The following is a 16,551-nucleotide window of genomic DNA, read 5'->3' on the forward strand; positions in this document are numbered from 1 at the left end:
TGATGACTGCAATAAAACTTCCAGATTCTTGGAAACTTGTCCTCACATGTTAAATCCAAACACGCAGTCACTCGAAAACCACATGATTAGTCATAATTCTCGTTATATTACTCACTGCACCGTGAGGAATGAGTAATTATTGCTTCACTCTCTCTTTGTCTCTCTCTCTCTCTCTCTGCTCAGCTGCTGTTCATGTTGACATTTTGGCTTCTGTTGAGGCAGTCAGTGAAAGACACGTTCAGCAGGAAGAAGAGATTAACAGTCCCTCTTCAAGAAGTCACTACAGGAGGTGAGAAATAGGAGTTGAACCACACCTGAATCCCAACTAAGAACATATAGATCCCCTACACTTGTGATTCATTCTGATTTCAGGAAGTGTTTAATGGTCTTTATCGTAAAACCATCCTTATTTCCTTCTTGCTCCAGTTCTCAACACATTTTGCTGTCTGTACTTTCACACTCACATTTCATGTTCATCCCAAATACTGTACACTTTACACTTTGTGCAAAAATCAATGGTTTATTTTCATTAGGCTATTAATTCTGTCATCATTCAAACTTGCAGGATTTTCTATCTTCCGTGGAGCACAAAAGGAGATATTGTGCTGAATGTTGACGCCGCTCTTGAACATGCAATGAAAATGAATGGGGACTGGGGCTGTCGAGCACCCAAAATGACAAATAAAACACAATAAAAGATTAATAAAAGTTGTCTGTATTGCTTGTGCACTAGATGCAGACAGATATATCAGTTTTACCAATTAATTAGGGCTAATAATGTATTTTTGGAACCATTGCGATGTGTCCAGCGGGGGACATTACACTCGTATACACACTACAAACTAGGGATTGGCACGAGTACTCGAGTACTCGGCTATCGATCATGGCAGCTATGATCGATAGTGATCATACATGATGTAACTTATCACTAAATTAGAAATTCAGTGACAATTACCTGACAACTAAACACAAACGTGTCTGTGGCAGGGCTCTCCTCCGCCCCTGTCAGCGGCTTCATCGCTCCAGGCGGTCGGGGAGTCCAGTCCCCACTCGCCTCGCAGACGGCGACCGTTCACCACGTCCGGGCGGTCGGTCTACTCCCTCCCCCGGTGGATGGCAGTGGTGCTCCCCTGGGTGGACGGCAGTGTCGAGGACTCAGCGACGGGCATCCCTCCTCCTTCCCGGGCTTCGGCACCAGTGTAAAGGAAAGGAGGAACTGGCTTGACTATATAAATAATATTTTAATGAGAAACTTAGAAGACACAAACACACATGACGGACATGTCCGTAAACTATCTCTCTCTCGTCGCACCACCGTCTGTCATCGGCCTTTATCCCTCTCGGAGGCTTAATAAGGGACCGGGTGTGTATAATCACAACCCGGCCCCGCCCTCCGCCCTGCCACAGTGTCAAAGAGGGAGCTAATTTTTTATTTTGAGATTGATTTCGTTGTGGGTTTGAGGAGTACATTGATTTTCAGAGATCTCATAGCAACCAAACTGATATATGACGCTGCAGTGCTCTCGTTACAATAATAAAAAGAGACTTTTTGAACACCTGTCTCTGCAAAACATTTGCTAAACACATTTTTATTATCATTTAATGTAGGAACTTTGAATCGTTAATGGATATCATTCAATAAAAGTGAATGTTTGTCACTGTCTGGAAACCTCCCTGCCCTGGGTGACGTAACACACCTGCATCTCGACAAAATGGGAGTTGAAGATTTTCATTAAGCAATCTTTTGTACAAAATCTATGCAGATAGTTGCCAATAGTTTTTTATTATTATTATTATCATTCCTCTGTGGCTTGCATTGTAGGATCCTTCAGTTGCAATTGCTTGGTTCTACAGTATAACAGCGGCCTCTAAAGGTAAAATATATATATTTTTAAATCACTGACAACTCGTGGGGATTTGTCATCTAAATCTTTCATCATTGACAATATTCATCTATATTTTTATCCTCACATCAATGCATATTTTTTAGAAATGTTTCAACATTTTAGTAAAAAAAAAATACATATCTGCAACATCAATAAACAACACTATCACATGTCTTAGATATCACAGCACACATATTCTAACATAAAGACGCTATATCACGTTCACCCCACCCCCCCACCCAAAGGACCCCGTCTTCTTACAGAAGAACCTTAATTTTATCAAATAATGCCGACCATCATGAGATCGAGCAACTGATAATTCCATATATGCAATGTTAAAATGCTGACGTACAAAAGACACGAAGAACTTAACTTTTGTCACAAGTCTCATCAGTGTTTGATTTTTAAGAGGTCCTTTATCCAGCACTGTTGTGTGTTTGTTTGTAGTTGGGATGGGCATTTTGGTCATTTTGTCTACTTGAGTACTCGTCGAGTACTCAAGGGGCAATGACGTACATAACTGTATATATAACAACATGTCTGACAAATGTCTTTGGCTGCTGTATTGCATCTCGTTGTTCCAGTGTATCATCTATTCATTATTATAGGCTGTTATAAAATAATCTGTTACAAAATGTACAAAAGATTGCATAATCAAAATCTTCAACTCCCATTTTGTCGAGATGCAAGTGTGTTACGTCACCCAGGACAGGGAGGTTTACGGTCAGTGACAAACATTCACTTTTATTGAATGATATCCATTAACGAGTCAAAGGTTTTGATTTAAATGATAATAAAATGTGTTTTGCAGAGACAGGTGTCTTGATTATTGTAACGAGAGCACTGCAGCGTTGTATATCAGTTTGGTTGCTATGAGACATCTCTGAAAATCAATGTACTCCTCAAATCCACAACGTAATCAATCTCAAAATGTAAAATAAGCTCCCTCTTTGACACGTTTGTGTTTAGATGTCAAGTAATTGTCACAGAATTTTGAATTGTGTGAAAATTGACATCATGCATGATCACCATCGATCATCGTTTTCTTGATCGATCATGGCTGACATCCGTGTAACTGAGTACTCGAGTACTCGTGCCAATCCCTAGTTTGTCGTGTGTATATGAGTGTAATGTCCCCGCTGGACACATCGCAATGGTTCTGCCCTCTAACCAGTGTTCAGAACTCACACAGAGCTGAAAAGGTCAGAATCTAATGTAAAATCGGTACATGCCTTAATCGCGATTAAGAACAATGTAAGCGTTAAACATTTTAAATTAATCGCAGTTACGCTGACAGCACTAATGTATACAAAACCCTTCATCTGGGGAATCTAAAGGCTATTAAAAAGTTTAATTTCATAAATACAGAGTATATACTGTAGAGCAAACATCTAAAAACACACACAAAAACAAAAACATTTGGTTACACATTATACACACAGTTTTTTGCATATATACAGTATTAGTTTCCACATATCCCAGCTAATTTGGGGTCAGAGTGCAGCCATGATATGGCGCCCTTGGAGCAGATGGGGTCAAGGGCCTTGCTCAAGGGCCCAACAGTGGCATCTTGGTGGGGCTTGAACCCCCAACCTTCTGGTCAGTATCCCTGAGCCTCAACCGCTGAGCCACCACTGCCCAAATTCGCATATCCCAACTAAGCTGGGGTCAGAGTGTAGGGTCAGCCATGATATGGCGCCCCTGGAGCAGATAGGGTTAAGGGCCTTGCTCAAGGGCCCAAGAGTGGCATCTTGGTGGGGCTTGAACCCCAACCTTCTGGTCAGTAACCCTGAGCCTCAACCGCTGAGCCACCACTGCCCCAAATTCGCATATCCCAACTAAGCTGGGGTCAGAGTGCAGGGTCAGCCATGGTACGGCGCCCCTGGAGCAGATTGGGTAAAGTGCCTTGCTCAAGGGCCCAACAGTGGCATCATGGCAGTGTTGGGGCTTGAACCCCTGACCTTCAGGTCAGTAACCCTGAGCCTTGAGCACCACGTCAACCCTTTGAAAAAATGAAAACAATAATAGTGAATACTTTAATAGTGTGGAAAAAAACAGCCTAAAATGTATCCTTTTGTGTTCCATGGAAGAAAAAAAAGACACCGGTTCGGAACAACAAGAGGGTGAGTAAATTATGACAGAATTTTCATATTTGGGGCCCTTTAACACACAAAGTCCACAATGATACAATGATTTATCCATGAAAGTGACTTTGAAGATCAAGATATAACCATGTACATCTAAATATAGAAGTCAAAATTTTTAAGGGACTAGAAATAAAAGGCCAACATCCCATAAAGGGGACATTCAGCAGGGTGTTTGAGTCCTAATGATTGCCCTGATCGTACAACAAACATCACATACTTATCTTGAGTTTTACATTCTGGGTTTCACCTAATAGATAAGAGAGTTTATATGTGTTTGTTTTCTCTTTCAGAGAGTTCAGGACGAAATGAGTCGATATTGAAAGTGTTGGGTGGGCTGGTGATGAGTCTCTATGCTAAATACTGGATCTACGTGTGTGGAGGAATGTTCATCATGGTCAGCTTTGCAGGGAAAATCGTTGCCTACAAGATCGTCTACATGCTGCTGTTTCTGCTCTGCATGTGTCTCTATCAGGTTCACTTTCACCACATCATACGTCAGATACATGATCTTCATCTAGTGCATCCAGAAAACTGAATGAAACACCTTCCCTCTTTTTAGGTGTATTACTCTCTATGGAGAAGGTTACTGAAGGCCTTCTGGTGGACAGTGGTGGCTTACACTATGGTGGTGCTGATTGTGATATACACCTTTCAGTTTGAAGACTTCCCAGGCTATTGGAGAAACTTCACTGGATTTACAGAGCAGCAGTATGTCCCATAATAACTTATATACAAATCTAAACACAGAGATAGTCTTAAAGGAAGAGTTCGTCGAAAAACCTATATGACTTAAAGGGAATGAAAATTATCTTATCGGTTACTCACCCTCATGCCATCCCAGATGTGTATGAATATCTTTCTTCAGCAGAACACAAACAAAGATTTTTTGGAGAACATTTCAGCTCTGTAGGTCCACACAATGCAAGTGAATGGTGTTTAGACTACCATTAAATAAGACTCCAGTGTTTAATCCATGTCTTCAGAAGTGATATAATAGTTGTGGGTGAGTAATAACTTTTTTGTGCTCTAAATCTCCACTTTCACTTTCACATCTGAAAGTGAAAGTTAAAGTGAAGATTTAGAGTAAAAGAGGACTTATATATTGCATTTTAGAAGTTATATTTTTGGGTGAACTATACATGTATGTACATATATACAGGTACATATATGTACTCTGAAGACCTGGCAACCTACCTTGTCAAAATAACCTTGCCAAGACAATTCATGGGGAAAAAAGCCCATAGAATCACCAAAGTGTCTGAATCGGCTAGTACGGATGGATGTACCTTGTGTGCATGTGCTAAAAGCGTATGTTTCTCTCTCCGTAGGCTGTCAGACATCGGTCTGGAGACGTTTAAACTCTCTGAACTCTTCAGCAGCATTCTCATCCCAGGATTCTTCCTGTTGGCATGTATTCTACAGCTGCACTACTTCCATAAACCCTTCATGAAGATAACTGACCTGGAGCACATCACACCCATACACAGGCATGAGAGTTACCTTTAAATGAATGCATTCAAATGACTTGTCATTTTAGTCCCATGTGCTCTTTCTCTTGCCTGTATCTCTGATTACCTCTGACAGTGCTGTTGTTGATTGTCCCATAGGAAGAGAGGTGTAGAGAATCCACATGTGGTTGAATCTACAGAGGATGGAAGATTTGAGGAAGAAGAGCTCCCCGCAGAGCAGACTGAAGATCCATCGGAGGCTGACGGTAATGGTTCTTGTGCCCTAACAGCCCACAGTTGAACAGTTTTGAGGCTTATGTGCATGTTCAGTTAAATTAAAGGTATCATGACATGCATTTCCCGCCATTACAAGTGTGTAACTGTATTTTCCAAGAATGAAAGAATGAAAACTTGCTTGCGATTTATGAAATCCCTTAAAGCACTCCGTCTAGGCAATCACTGATATGAACACATGTCCCAATTTATGTAACGCACACATGTAAACTACAACAGTTGTTCGACTGAAATAACAATAGAAACCTGAACAAATTTGTCACTTTTTTTCTCCCCAATACTTACCAGGCATACAAGCTTTGGTGATAAAATTACGCTAATAAATCAATGAATAGTCAAACACAAGCTGCGACTGTGGACGGTTAATGTGTATCAAGCTGTAGATAGAGTATTATAAGGGACAGTCGACCCGTCGATTCCCCTATTCGATCTTCTGGCTTCTAAACGCATCCCATGTCAGGAAATAAGCGATGTTCGCTGGCTGGGGAATCTGTTTCAGATCTGTTTCAGGGTCTCTGCGCAAAGATAACAGGTGCAATTTAATGGAAGTGATGTTAGTTAGGTATGTGAAATATAGAATGTTCACGGTTACCAATGACCGAAAATTATTTTAATGTTATGGGCGAAAAATACAATTATGTCCATTATTAAATATCTTTTTAAAATCCGTAAATCTGTTGTAGGGCTTCTGTTTAAAGACAACACGTGCTATTAAATTAAAATAATTTACTCAAAGTGCTTTACATAATATAGGGGGAATCTCCTCAACCACCACATGTGTGTAGCATCCACCTGGATGATGCGACGGCAGCCATGGTGCGCCAGAACGCCCACCACACGCCAGCTATTGGTGGAGAGGAGAGAGTAGAGTGATGTAGCCAATTCAGGGATGGGGATTATTAGGAGGCCATGATAGATAGATAGGGGCCAATGGGGGGAATTTGGCCAGGACACCAGGGTTACACCCCTACTCTTTACGAGAAGTGTCCTGGGATTTATAATGACCACAGAGAGTCAGGACCTCGGTTTAACGTCTCATCCGAAAGACAGGATTATTAAATGGTGTGGATATGGTAGAAATATTAAAAGGTGTCCTATTTAATCAATTTTTTGCTACTAAAATGATCCAAATATAAAAAGATTTTAAAGACAGTGAATGGTTTAGGACATTTGAAACATGGCGTAGAAAAATATTAAATAATACCAATATTATTACCGATATTATACAGATAATAACAGATAAAATTAGATAGATAAAATCTACAGAGGGTAGATCTGTTTCAAAGGTTTGTTCAAAGACAACAAGGGCCCCTTGCTCTTTAGTTGGGAATGTTAAATATAGAAATATTCATAGTTCCCAATAACAATAATTATTTATTTCATGTTATGGCCGATAACCAACATTATGTCCGATATTACAATTCTGCACTGTTTTGCCAGATCTTTTGCCATTTTTTTACATACTTCACGTAAAATCAGGCATCAAAACAACATAATGTCCAATAGAAAGGATGGATACATTGTTACTTTTGAAACCTGGCATAGAATACTGTACTACTTAAATTGTATAAAATAAGCCCTCATATTATCTGCTTCCACTATCTGCCTAATCAGACCCATTCTGATTTAAAAAAAAAGCAGAAATCATCATGATCACTGATATAATGCATCCCTGTGTCAATTCTTGCTCTGTTCCCAGAGTTGATACCTAGTAAGTGGGGTCTGGTGATGGACAGACTGATGGTGTTGTCCAGGAAGTTCTCTGACACCCTGACTCATGTCCAGAGCTTCATCTGGAGAGTACTGGAGCTACACATTGTCAAAATCGTGGCGTTTTTCGTCGTGTGGGTGGCATTACTGGAGGTCTGCACACATTTCGGCCTCACATCCTGCTGTTATTGTAGTGCTTTCTCTGCCCTCCCTCCATAAAAGGTGTTTATGGGTCCATGTTGCACATTTCACCTTCCCTGTTGTTTTCTTCATTAACACAGCCATCTGCAATGAACCTGGTGCTCGTGGTGCTATGGAGTTTTGCAATGCCGTTCGCCCGTTTCAGGCCCATGGCCTCGTGTCTGTCCACCATATGGGTCTGCGTAATCATCGTCTGTAAGATGCTGTACCAGCTGAGTGTTGTCAACCCTGCAGAGTACTCCAACAACTGCACTGTGGTGAGACAGGAGACCCAAACACAAGCTTACACACTTTAAACTTTAATTACGTAGTTAGTAGTGTTTGCTAAGGCATCCATTACTGTTGCTCATGGGGGGTGGTGGTGGCATAGTGGGCTAAAGCACATAACTTGTAATCAGAAGGTTGCTGGTTCGATCCCCACAGCCACCACCATTGTGTCCTTGAGCAAGGCACTTAACTCCAGGTTATAAAAGTCACTTTGGATAAAAGCGTATGCCAAATGCATAAATGTAAATGTTCTCTGTACTTTCACTTCATTTTCTTTGAACTCATTTATGTTGTGTTTTCTGAATCAAGCATAGCCATTACTGTTGATCTAAGGCTACTCTTTGATCTCTGTGTTGTAGCCAATGGTCAACGAAACGAGTCTAGAGCCGGATGAAGTGTTGAACTCTACGCTTTACAAAGCACCTGTGGATCCAGCCAACTGGTTTGGCGTAAGGAAAGATGCTACTGTCCTGGGTTACAGCAAGGTGAGATTCGGTTTTACCGAACACACTATTAACACTGAGAACACCTTGTGTATGTTCAGTATGACATACTACTGTACTTTTACCTTTTATGTAGTAGTTCAATTCTTAGTATGGATGACCATCTACATTTTGCCCAAAACATGCAGTATATAACATACCATAAAGCAATGTGTTCTGCTGGACTTATCATTTCCAGTGTGACCAATAAAATGGGGCGGATTCACAAAAAAATTCTTAAGAATAAAATTATTCTTAAAGGAATAGTTTGGCCCAAAATGAAAATTCTCTCATCATTTTCTCACCCTCATGGCATCCCAAAGATGTGTTTGGCTTTCTTTCACAATGCAACTGAATGGGTATCAAAATCTTGAAGCTCCATAAAGCATATAAAGGCAGCATAAAAGTAATCCAAAAGACTATAGTGGTTAAATCCATGTCTTCAGAAGGGGTATTTTCCTTTTTTAATGTGAACGTTCCTCCCTGCCCAGTAGGTGGCAATATGCACGAAGAAAGCAAATCACCAAAAACACAAGAAGAAGAATGTGAAAGTAAAAGTGGAGATTTATAGTAAATAGGACTTAAATATTGATCTGTTTCTCACCCACACTTATCATATCGCTTCTGGAGACATGGATTTAACCACTGGAGTCTTATGGATTGCTTTTCTGTTGACTTTAGAAAACATTACTCGAATGTGACTTATGCCGACTTTATAAAACGTGGCTCATTATCACCAGTTTTACATCTTATGCGGTGACCGTTTTGGTAAGTTGCACGATAGCTCTGCGTTCTGTCATTTTAGGATCATCTGCTGGTCCTGTTGCTGCTGGTTTTTGAGGCGACAGTGTACCGACACCAGACTCATCACTACAGACAACAGCAGCGTTCCCCTCCCTCAATCCCAGCCATATTTCCCCAGGCCACTCGAGACACACTGGACCAGAGCCTCCTCCACTGCATCAAATACCTGCTCAACTACACCTTCTACAAGTTTGGCCTGGAAGTAAGTTTTCCAAACCCTAGTTTAAGGCCAATGGGGTACAGCGTTTACCTCCAAAAATAACAGAGACTTTTGAAAACGCTCTAGTGAAGCTTACTGTACTTTGGATGACGTTAGGACTAGGAAACTGAAAACAAAGAGTTTTCAAACAAAAATGGTTTAGTGTAGAATTCGCTTGAAAGTCCTCAAGGATTCCTACTGGATTTTCAATCATACTTGGGAATCAATCCTTTAGGATCCTTATGGAAATGTTCTTACAGGATTTCAAAATAACAAAAACCAGATGTTTAGATTGGATGGTTCCCAATAAGACTGTTATGATTGCCAATGGGATAAAATGTCCCTCTGGAACATCAAATTGAATGAAAAGAAAATCTTTCAGGATTTTCAAACCCCTTTCAAGTAGCGAGATTATGTTTTTCCAATACAAAGAAGGATTTCTTTGAATATCTGCTAACGTTCACACAATATCCGATTGGATGCAATGAATAAAAAGTCCTACATTCTTGAATTTCAGTTTATCCAGTAGGTTCCTGTTTTATCCCAGTAAGATCCTTGAGGATCTGTTCCATATTATAATAGAAATTCCAATAGGGATCGTATACACATCCTTTCGACATACAGTATTTTACTGAATTGATTTCTCAAATAGTTTCTTTTCCATCTCTAGATCTGTTTCCTAATGACAGTGAATGTTATTGGTCAGCGCATGAACTTCCTGGTTATCATTCATGGCTGCTGGCTGGTGGCCATCATGGTGCAGCGGCGCAGAACTGCTATTGCCAAGATCTGGTCCAAATATTGCTTATTTCTTGTCGTCTTCATGATATACCAATATGTTCTGTGTGTCGGCATCCCTCCTGCCCTGTGTATGGGTAAGTGTACTACTCCAGTCAAAACACTGAATATAAATATCATAATTTCACCGTAAAATGAACACTCACTTACCTTTAAAAAGAAAGATACTTGTTTAACTTTAGAGTCTAATGTGCTCTGCACAGCCATGTTTTAATCGGTCTAAGGTGGCGTTCACACCGAACATGCTCTTGCATTCAAAAACAGCCACTGTAGGACGAGTGTAACAGAATTAAACTCAATGCGGAGGTCTTGAAGCTTTTTAAGTGGTCATATAATACAAATTTTAATTCATCTTTTGAAATAAAAGAGTGTCACTTTCAGAGCTCAAGATTACCCCCCTAGTCCAAAAAAAAGAGCATTTATTGAAACTAAGCTGCTTCAACAGTCTGTGCTGAAATCCTTCGATTTTTAATGTCAGAAACCTGATAACATTTTCCATTCTGAGGTCAGAAACCTGGTCGACCCAGCAATGGTGAGCTAGTGCAGAGAAACTAGGATCAATACTATTAAGGCCCCTGCACACTTCCTAGAAATCTGAGAACTGAAGTGTGTGACGGCATTTAAAATATAATTTTTTTTGCCTTCGTTTCGATGGTTACTAGGAAGATTCGTACCAGCTGCTTAACAATTGGTCCATGTCATCAATGGGTGTGACCTGGAGCTCCACCTACTTAGAGACCATGTTGAGGACAAGTAATTCCCATTCAATCAGTTAATATCGGTCAGCGTCAACACACTGGCGCGCGGAGTTATTAGCAAGCTGGTTCAAACTTACCCTACATCTGTACGAATGTTCGCATAGAGACATTTTCCAAAAGGAATCAGGGTTGGTGGTTCGAATCCCGGCTCACACAACTCCACATGAACCACACTGAACCCCAAGTTGCTCCCAATGGCAGGCTAGCACCTTGCATGGCAGACCTGCCACCATTGGTGTATGAGTGTGTGTGTGAATGGGTGATTGGGATACTTCTGGTAACCTCTAAGGTTTAACAAAAAAAGCGCTATATAAGTGCAGACCATTTACCATTTTAAGTGCCCATTCACTCTATTGTTTGATATGCTACTTTCACACATGTGCCGTCTGCAGCCGAAAGCCATTCACACATCTGCCCAAAGTAAAATATGCCAATAATAATTGTGTTGTCTGTATTCCACCCATTAACACTCTTTTATACACACATCTTTGCACTAGCATCAGTGCCATCATAAATTACAATTACATATTGTAAACGGTTCATATTATGGCTGCTTATAGCATGTTAGTGCCATGAATTTACATTTACATTTATGCATTTGGCAGACGCTTTTATCCAAAGCAACTTACAGAGCACTTATTACAGGGACAATCCCCCCGGAGCAACCTGGAGTTAAGTGTCTTGCTCAAGGACACAATGGTGTTGGCTGTGGGGTTCGAACCAGCGACTTTCTGATTACCAGATTACTAGTAAAGTGCTTTAGACCACTACACCACCACCACTCCACCACACTGAATTACATATTACTTTATATCAACATTGAGTGGTTAAACCAGCTTCTTTTATGAGACATGAAGTCATTGATGGCATATATTATTGTTACATTAGTTAATGTTTTACATGTACCTCTAAGTGCCGCCTCCTGTGGTGTGGCCGGTGTCTGAATGTTCACAAACAGTATGCCGTTGCTCAGCTGTTTTGAACTTCTTTTTGGTTCTTCTGAGAGAATGAAAGAAGAACATCTCTGTGAGTGTGCTGGGTCCTTTATTTCTAAACACCAGAAGAACTTATGATAAGAGTAAAATGTGTTAAATTCTGTCAAACCTTCTGTTGTCTCTGGCTGTGTGTAGCACCTTCCCTCTGCATTTCCTTCTGAAGAATCTCAACATTCGAAGTGAATGGCCAAATTTTTTTTTTAGCAATGTCCCTGATCATTTCTGTCTAATCTGGACCGTTTTAAAGCAGCGCATTTCTTTTTTTTTTTGACCTTGTTGTACAAAAATCGTGAGTTCATGGCAAATTTGGCGCAAACGTGCCGCAAATTCGCCACTGATCATTTTCACATGCAAATTCACTTTTTTGGCAATCTTACAACAAATCGTCCATTGTTGCCAGTGGTTCACCACTACCAGCGAAGAGCTGTAAACTTCTGGCAAACGTTTGTGGTGAATCACAAGCTCATTTGCATGTGCAAATAACGAGTGGCAAATTTGTCGCTAGTTTGCCAGAACTCTATATTTTTTTGGAAGGGTATTTTAAACAATGTATGATATGACTCCTTTAAAAAATTAGCACAGGTGGAACACAATAACGTGTTCTGTGTGAACACCCCCTTAATATACCTAAAAGTGTTCTCAGTAAGTGACCTGACTCTCTTTTGTAACCTGAGCTATCCCTCATGTCTATAGATTACCCATGGAGATGGAGAACCACTGTAACCATCCACTCAGCTCTGGTTAAATGGATCTACTTACCTGACTTCTACACCATCCCCAACTCAAAGAACCTTATAGGTGAGTGACATCAACACCCGAACACCCAAGAAGTCAGCAACATTGATCCCAATAAGTATTTGGACACTTCAGCCTCAACTAGAACTAATTTAACTTTTCAGAACGATTTTTGCTCTACGAGGTGATTTTTAAGTGGATGTATGAAGTTCACACGGGTGTCCTAGCAGAGTAACTACTGTACAGGTGTAGTTCAGCACTATGGACATGTTTGACAACCACAATGTGTCAAAATACTTTTGTCTTAATTTGCACATTTTTGTTTTATCATTTCAAACCTAACAAACTTCTTTTTGTGAGATGTTTTGCTTGAAAAGTGTGCCTTTACCATCTTTATTCAAAATAAATTATACTTGCTTTGATATTTTGTTGTCTGATTCAATGACATGTAGAGATTTTCTAAACATTTTGGGGCACTGTCTTTTAAAATCTCTGGTCCTTTTGTAAAAATGGAACATTTGATGTTAATAGGTTCCTGTAGCTCAACATGGCATTAACAATGGTCATTGATTCCCAGGGAACATATACAGATAACATTTATTCTTTGAGTTCACTGTAAGTCGCCTTTGATAAAAGCATCTACCAAATGCATGAATGCGAAATGTAATATAAAAAGTTTAGAGAGAGCCGAGTTGCCTGTAATCCCATGTTTGGATATACTGGTGGTCAAATCTGAACCCTAAATCTCAGATGATCCATTTCAGCGGATTTCCTCCTGCTGATGTGCGCCTCCCAGCAGTGGATGGTGTTTGAGAATGAGAAGGAGGAGGAATGGATGGTTTTGGGAGGAGAGAATAAAGACAACCCTGACCCCATGGATGAAATGCTCTTCAACCCGGCCCCCAACTTCATCAACTGCAGGTAATGCCTCATGTGTACATTAGTAAAGAATCGCAATTACAAATGGTTTGATTTTTCAATAACTGCAATTTTGTGCACAGAGCTGTTACAGTATTGAAAGTGTTACATTGAACAATAAACAAAAAATGTAGAAGACTCAATATGGTCACTTTGGCACTCACAATATAAAACGTATATGTAATGCAGACTAAAGCAGAAAGTCATCGGAGGCTGTGCATTAAAGTTATTTTACAATGCTTAAGGGGCATACTTAGCCACTACATGAAGAGGAATGCATAAATATAGTCATTAAATACTGTAACTAATAGATGTAGACTGATAACGGAACTATCGGTTATCGGCAGATAGTTTTTTTTATTATTATTTCTTCTGTATCTGGATAATCCTACAGTTAGAACAGCTTGTTTCTACAGTATAATTGTGGTCTTTAGAGGTCAAATAAAATAATCATATTGGGATTTGCTAAATCCACATCTTTCATCATTACCAATATCATGCATATTTTGTTATTTACATTAGATAATCAAGTGTTCTTAATTAAAGTGAAGGAATCCAATGAAAAAAATTGACAGTATGGAAAATATGACCCGTCAGCACATACAGTTGAATTCAGAAGTTTACATACACTTAGAATTCATTCATTAAAACTCATTTTTTTAACCACTCCACAGATTTCACATTAGCAAACTATAGTTTTGGCAAGTCGGTAAGGACATCTACTTTGTGCATGACACGAATAATTTTTACAACAATTGTTTAGAGACAATTCCAGTGGGTCAAATGTCAAGCCTTTAGACAATTAGCTTCTGATTGGCTAATTGGACTCAACTGGATGTGTACCTGTGGATGTATTATAAGGCCTACCTTCAAACTCAGTGCCTCTTTGCTTGACTTCATGAGAAAATCAAAAGAAATCAGCCAAGACCTCAGAAAATAAATTGTGGACCACCACATGTCTGGTTCATCCTTGGGAGCAATTTCCAAACACCTGAAGGTACCACATTCATCTGTAAAAACAATAGTACACAAGTATATACACCATGGGACAATGCAGCATCATACTGCTCAGGAAGATGCAGCATTCTGTCTCCTAGAGAGGAATGTAGTTTGGTGAAAAAAGTGCAAATCAATCCCTGAACAACAGCAAAGGACCTTGAGAAGATGCTGGAGGAGACAGGTGGACAAGTATCTATATCCACAGTAAAACGAGTCCTATATTTACATTTACATTTACATTTATTCATTTGGCAGACGCTTTTATCCAAAGCGACTTACAAAAGAGGAAGAACATCAGCGAATCATCTTAGGGAGACAGTGGTACAAAAAGTGCCATATTACAAAGTTTCACTATCATCAGAATAGAATACAAAACAGATTTAAGTGCAACAAGAAATGTAAATAATTGTAATTATTTTTTTTTTTTTTTTTTTTTTGTGACCGGTTAAGTGCTTTTGGAAAAGATGTGTTTTTAGCCGTTTTTTGAAGATAGAGAGTGAGTTAGCTTCCCGGATTAAGTTGGGAAGGTCATTCCACCACCGTGGTATGATGAAACTGAAAGTCCGGGAAAGTGTTTTGGTGCCTCTTTGTTTTGGTACGACAAGGCGACGTTCCTTAGCCGACGCAGGCTTCTGGTGGGAACGTAGCTCTGCATCAATGATTTTAGGTATGCTGGAGCAGACCCAGTGACTGTTTTATATGCCAGCATCAGGGCCTTGAATTTAATACGTGCATGAACAGGCAGCCAGTGGAGAAAGACGAGGAGTTGTGTAACATGCGCTCTCTTTGGCTCGTTAAAGACCAGACGTGCTGCTGCATTCTGGATCATTTGCAGAAGTCTAATTGCACATGCAGGAAGGCCTGCAATGAGAGAGTTACAGTAGTCCAGTCTAGTTATGACAAGTGACTGAACGAGCAGTTGTGTGGCATGTACAGAGAGGAAGGGTCTTATCTTCCTGATATTGCAGAGTGTAAATCTACATGATCTTGCAGTTTTTGAAATGTGGTCTGTGAAATTTAGCTCATCATCAATAACCTGAAAGGCTGCTCAGCAAGGAAGAAGCCACTGCTCCAAAACCACCATAAAAAAGCCAGACTACAGTTTGCAAGTGCACATGGGGACAAAGATTTTACATTTTGGAGAAATGTCCTCTGGTCTGATGAAACAAAAATTGAATTGTTTGGCCATAATGACCATCGTGATGTTTGGAGGAAAAAGGGTGAGGCTTGCAAGCAGAAGAACACCATCCCAACTGTGAAGCATGGGGGCGGCAGCATCATGTTGTGGGGGTACTTTGCAGGTGGAGGGACTGGTGCACTTCACTAAATAGATGACATCATGAGGAAGGAAAATTATGTGGATATATTGAAGCAACATCTCAAGACATCAGCCAGGAAGTTAAAGCTCGGTCACAAATGTGTCTTCCAAATGGACAATGACCCCAAGCACACCTCCAAAGTTGTGGCAAAATGGCTTAAGGACAAAGTCAAGGTATTAGAGTGGCCATCACAAAGCCCTGACCTCAGTCCGATAGAAGATTTGTGGCCAGAACTGAAAAAACATGTGTGAGCAAGGAGGTCTACACACCAGTTCTGTCCAGAGGAATGGGACAAAATTCCAGTAACTTACTAACAAAATGTATGTAAACTTCTGACCCACTGGGAATGTGAAGAAGGAAATAAAAGCTGAAATAAATACTTCTCTCTACGATTATTCTGACAAGTAGTGATCCTAACACCAAAGACAGGGAATGTTTTCTATGATTAAATGTCAGGAATTGTGAAAAACTGAGTTTAAATGTATTTGGCTAATGTGTGTGTAAACTTCTGACTTTAACTGTGCATCGTGTCTCCAACTTGTGAATAAAAATAAACCTTATTCCTCATTAAAGCTTCATCTGGTGAATATA

The 16,551-nt window shown here is 40.0% G+C and overlaps 2 protein-coding genes across 2 annotated transcripts in view; one reads left to right on the forward strand and one right to left on the reverse strand.

The window, feature by feature from the left end:
• The window catches only part of LOC127642770 (uncharacterized), a 371,536-nt gene that overhangs the window by 186,332 nt on the left and 168,653 nt on the right, over window positions 1–16,551 (reverse strand). The gene's annotated exons all lie outside the window — the stretch shown is intronic.
• piezo1 (piezo-type mechanosensitive ion channel component 1) overlaps window positions 1–16,551 on the forward strand; it is a 119,129-nt gene that overhangs the window by 74,436 nt on the left and 28,142 nt on the right. The window contains exons 13-24 of the mRNA XM_052123436.1: window positions 184–289; window positions 4,324–4,505; window positions 4,593–4,741; window positions 5,362–5,520; window positions 5,641–5,747; window positions 7,475–7,638; window positions 7,767–7,943; window positions 8,313–8,438; window positions 9,241–9,441; window positions 10,109–10,313; window positions 12,683–12,787; window positions 13,489–13,645. Of these exons, the coding sequence (XP_051979396.1) occupies window positions 184–289; window positions 4,324–4,505; window positions 4,593–4,741; window positions 5,362–5,520; window positions 5,641–5,747; window positions 7,475–7,638; window positions 7,767–7,943; window positions 8,313–8,438; window positions 9,241–9,441; window positions 10,109–10,313; window positions 12,683–12,787; window positions 13,489–13,645 (1,838 nt within the window). The remainder of the gene's footprint in view (window positions 1–183; window positions 290–4,323; window positions 4,506–4,592; window positions 4,742–5,361; window positions 5,521–5,640; window positions 5,748–7,474; window positions 7,639–7,766; window positions 7,944–8,312; window positions 8,439–9,240; window positions 9,442–10,108; window positions 10,314–12,682; window positions 12,788–13,488; window positions 13,646–16,551) is intronic.

This window comes from Xyrauchen texanus, chromosome 1 (assembly GCF_025860055.1).
Source record: "Xyrauchen texanus isolate HMW12.3.18 chromosome 1, RBS_HiC_50CHRs, whole genome shotgun sequence".
NCBI lineage: Eukaryota > Metazoa > Chordata > Actinopteri > Cypriniformes > Catostomidae > Xyrauchen > Xyrauchen texanus.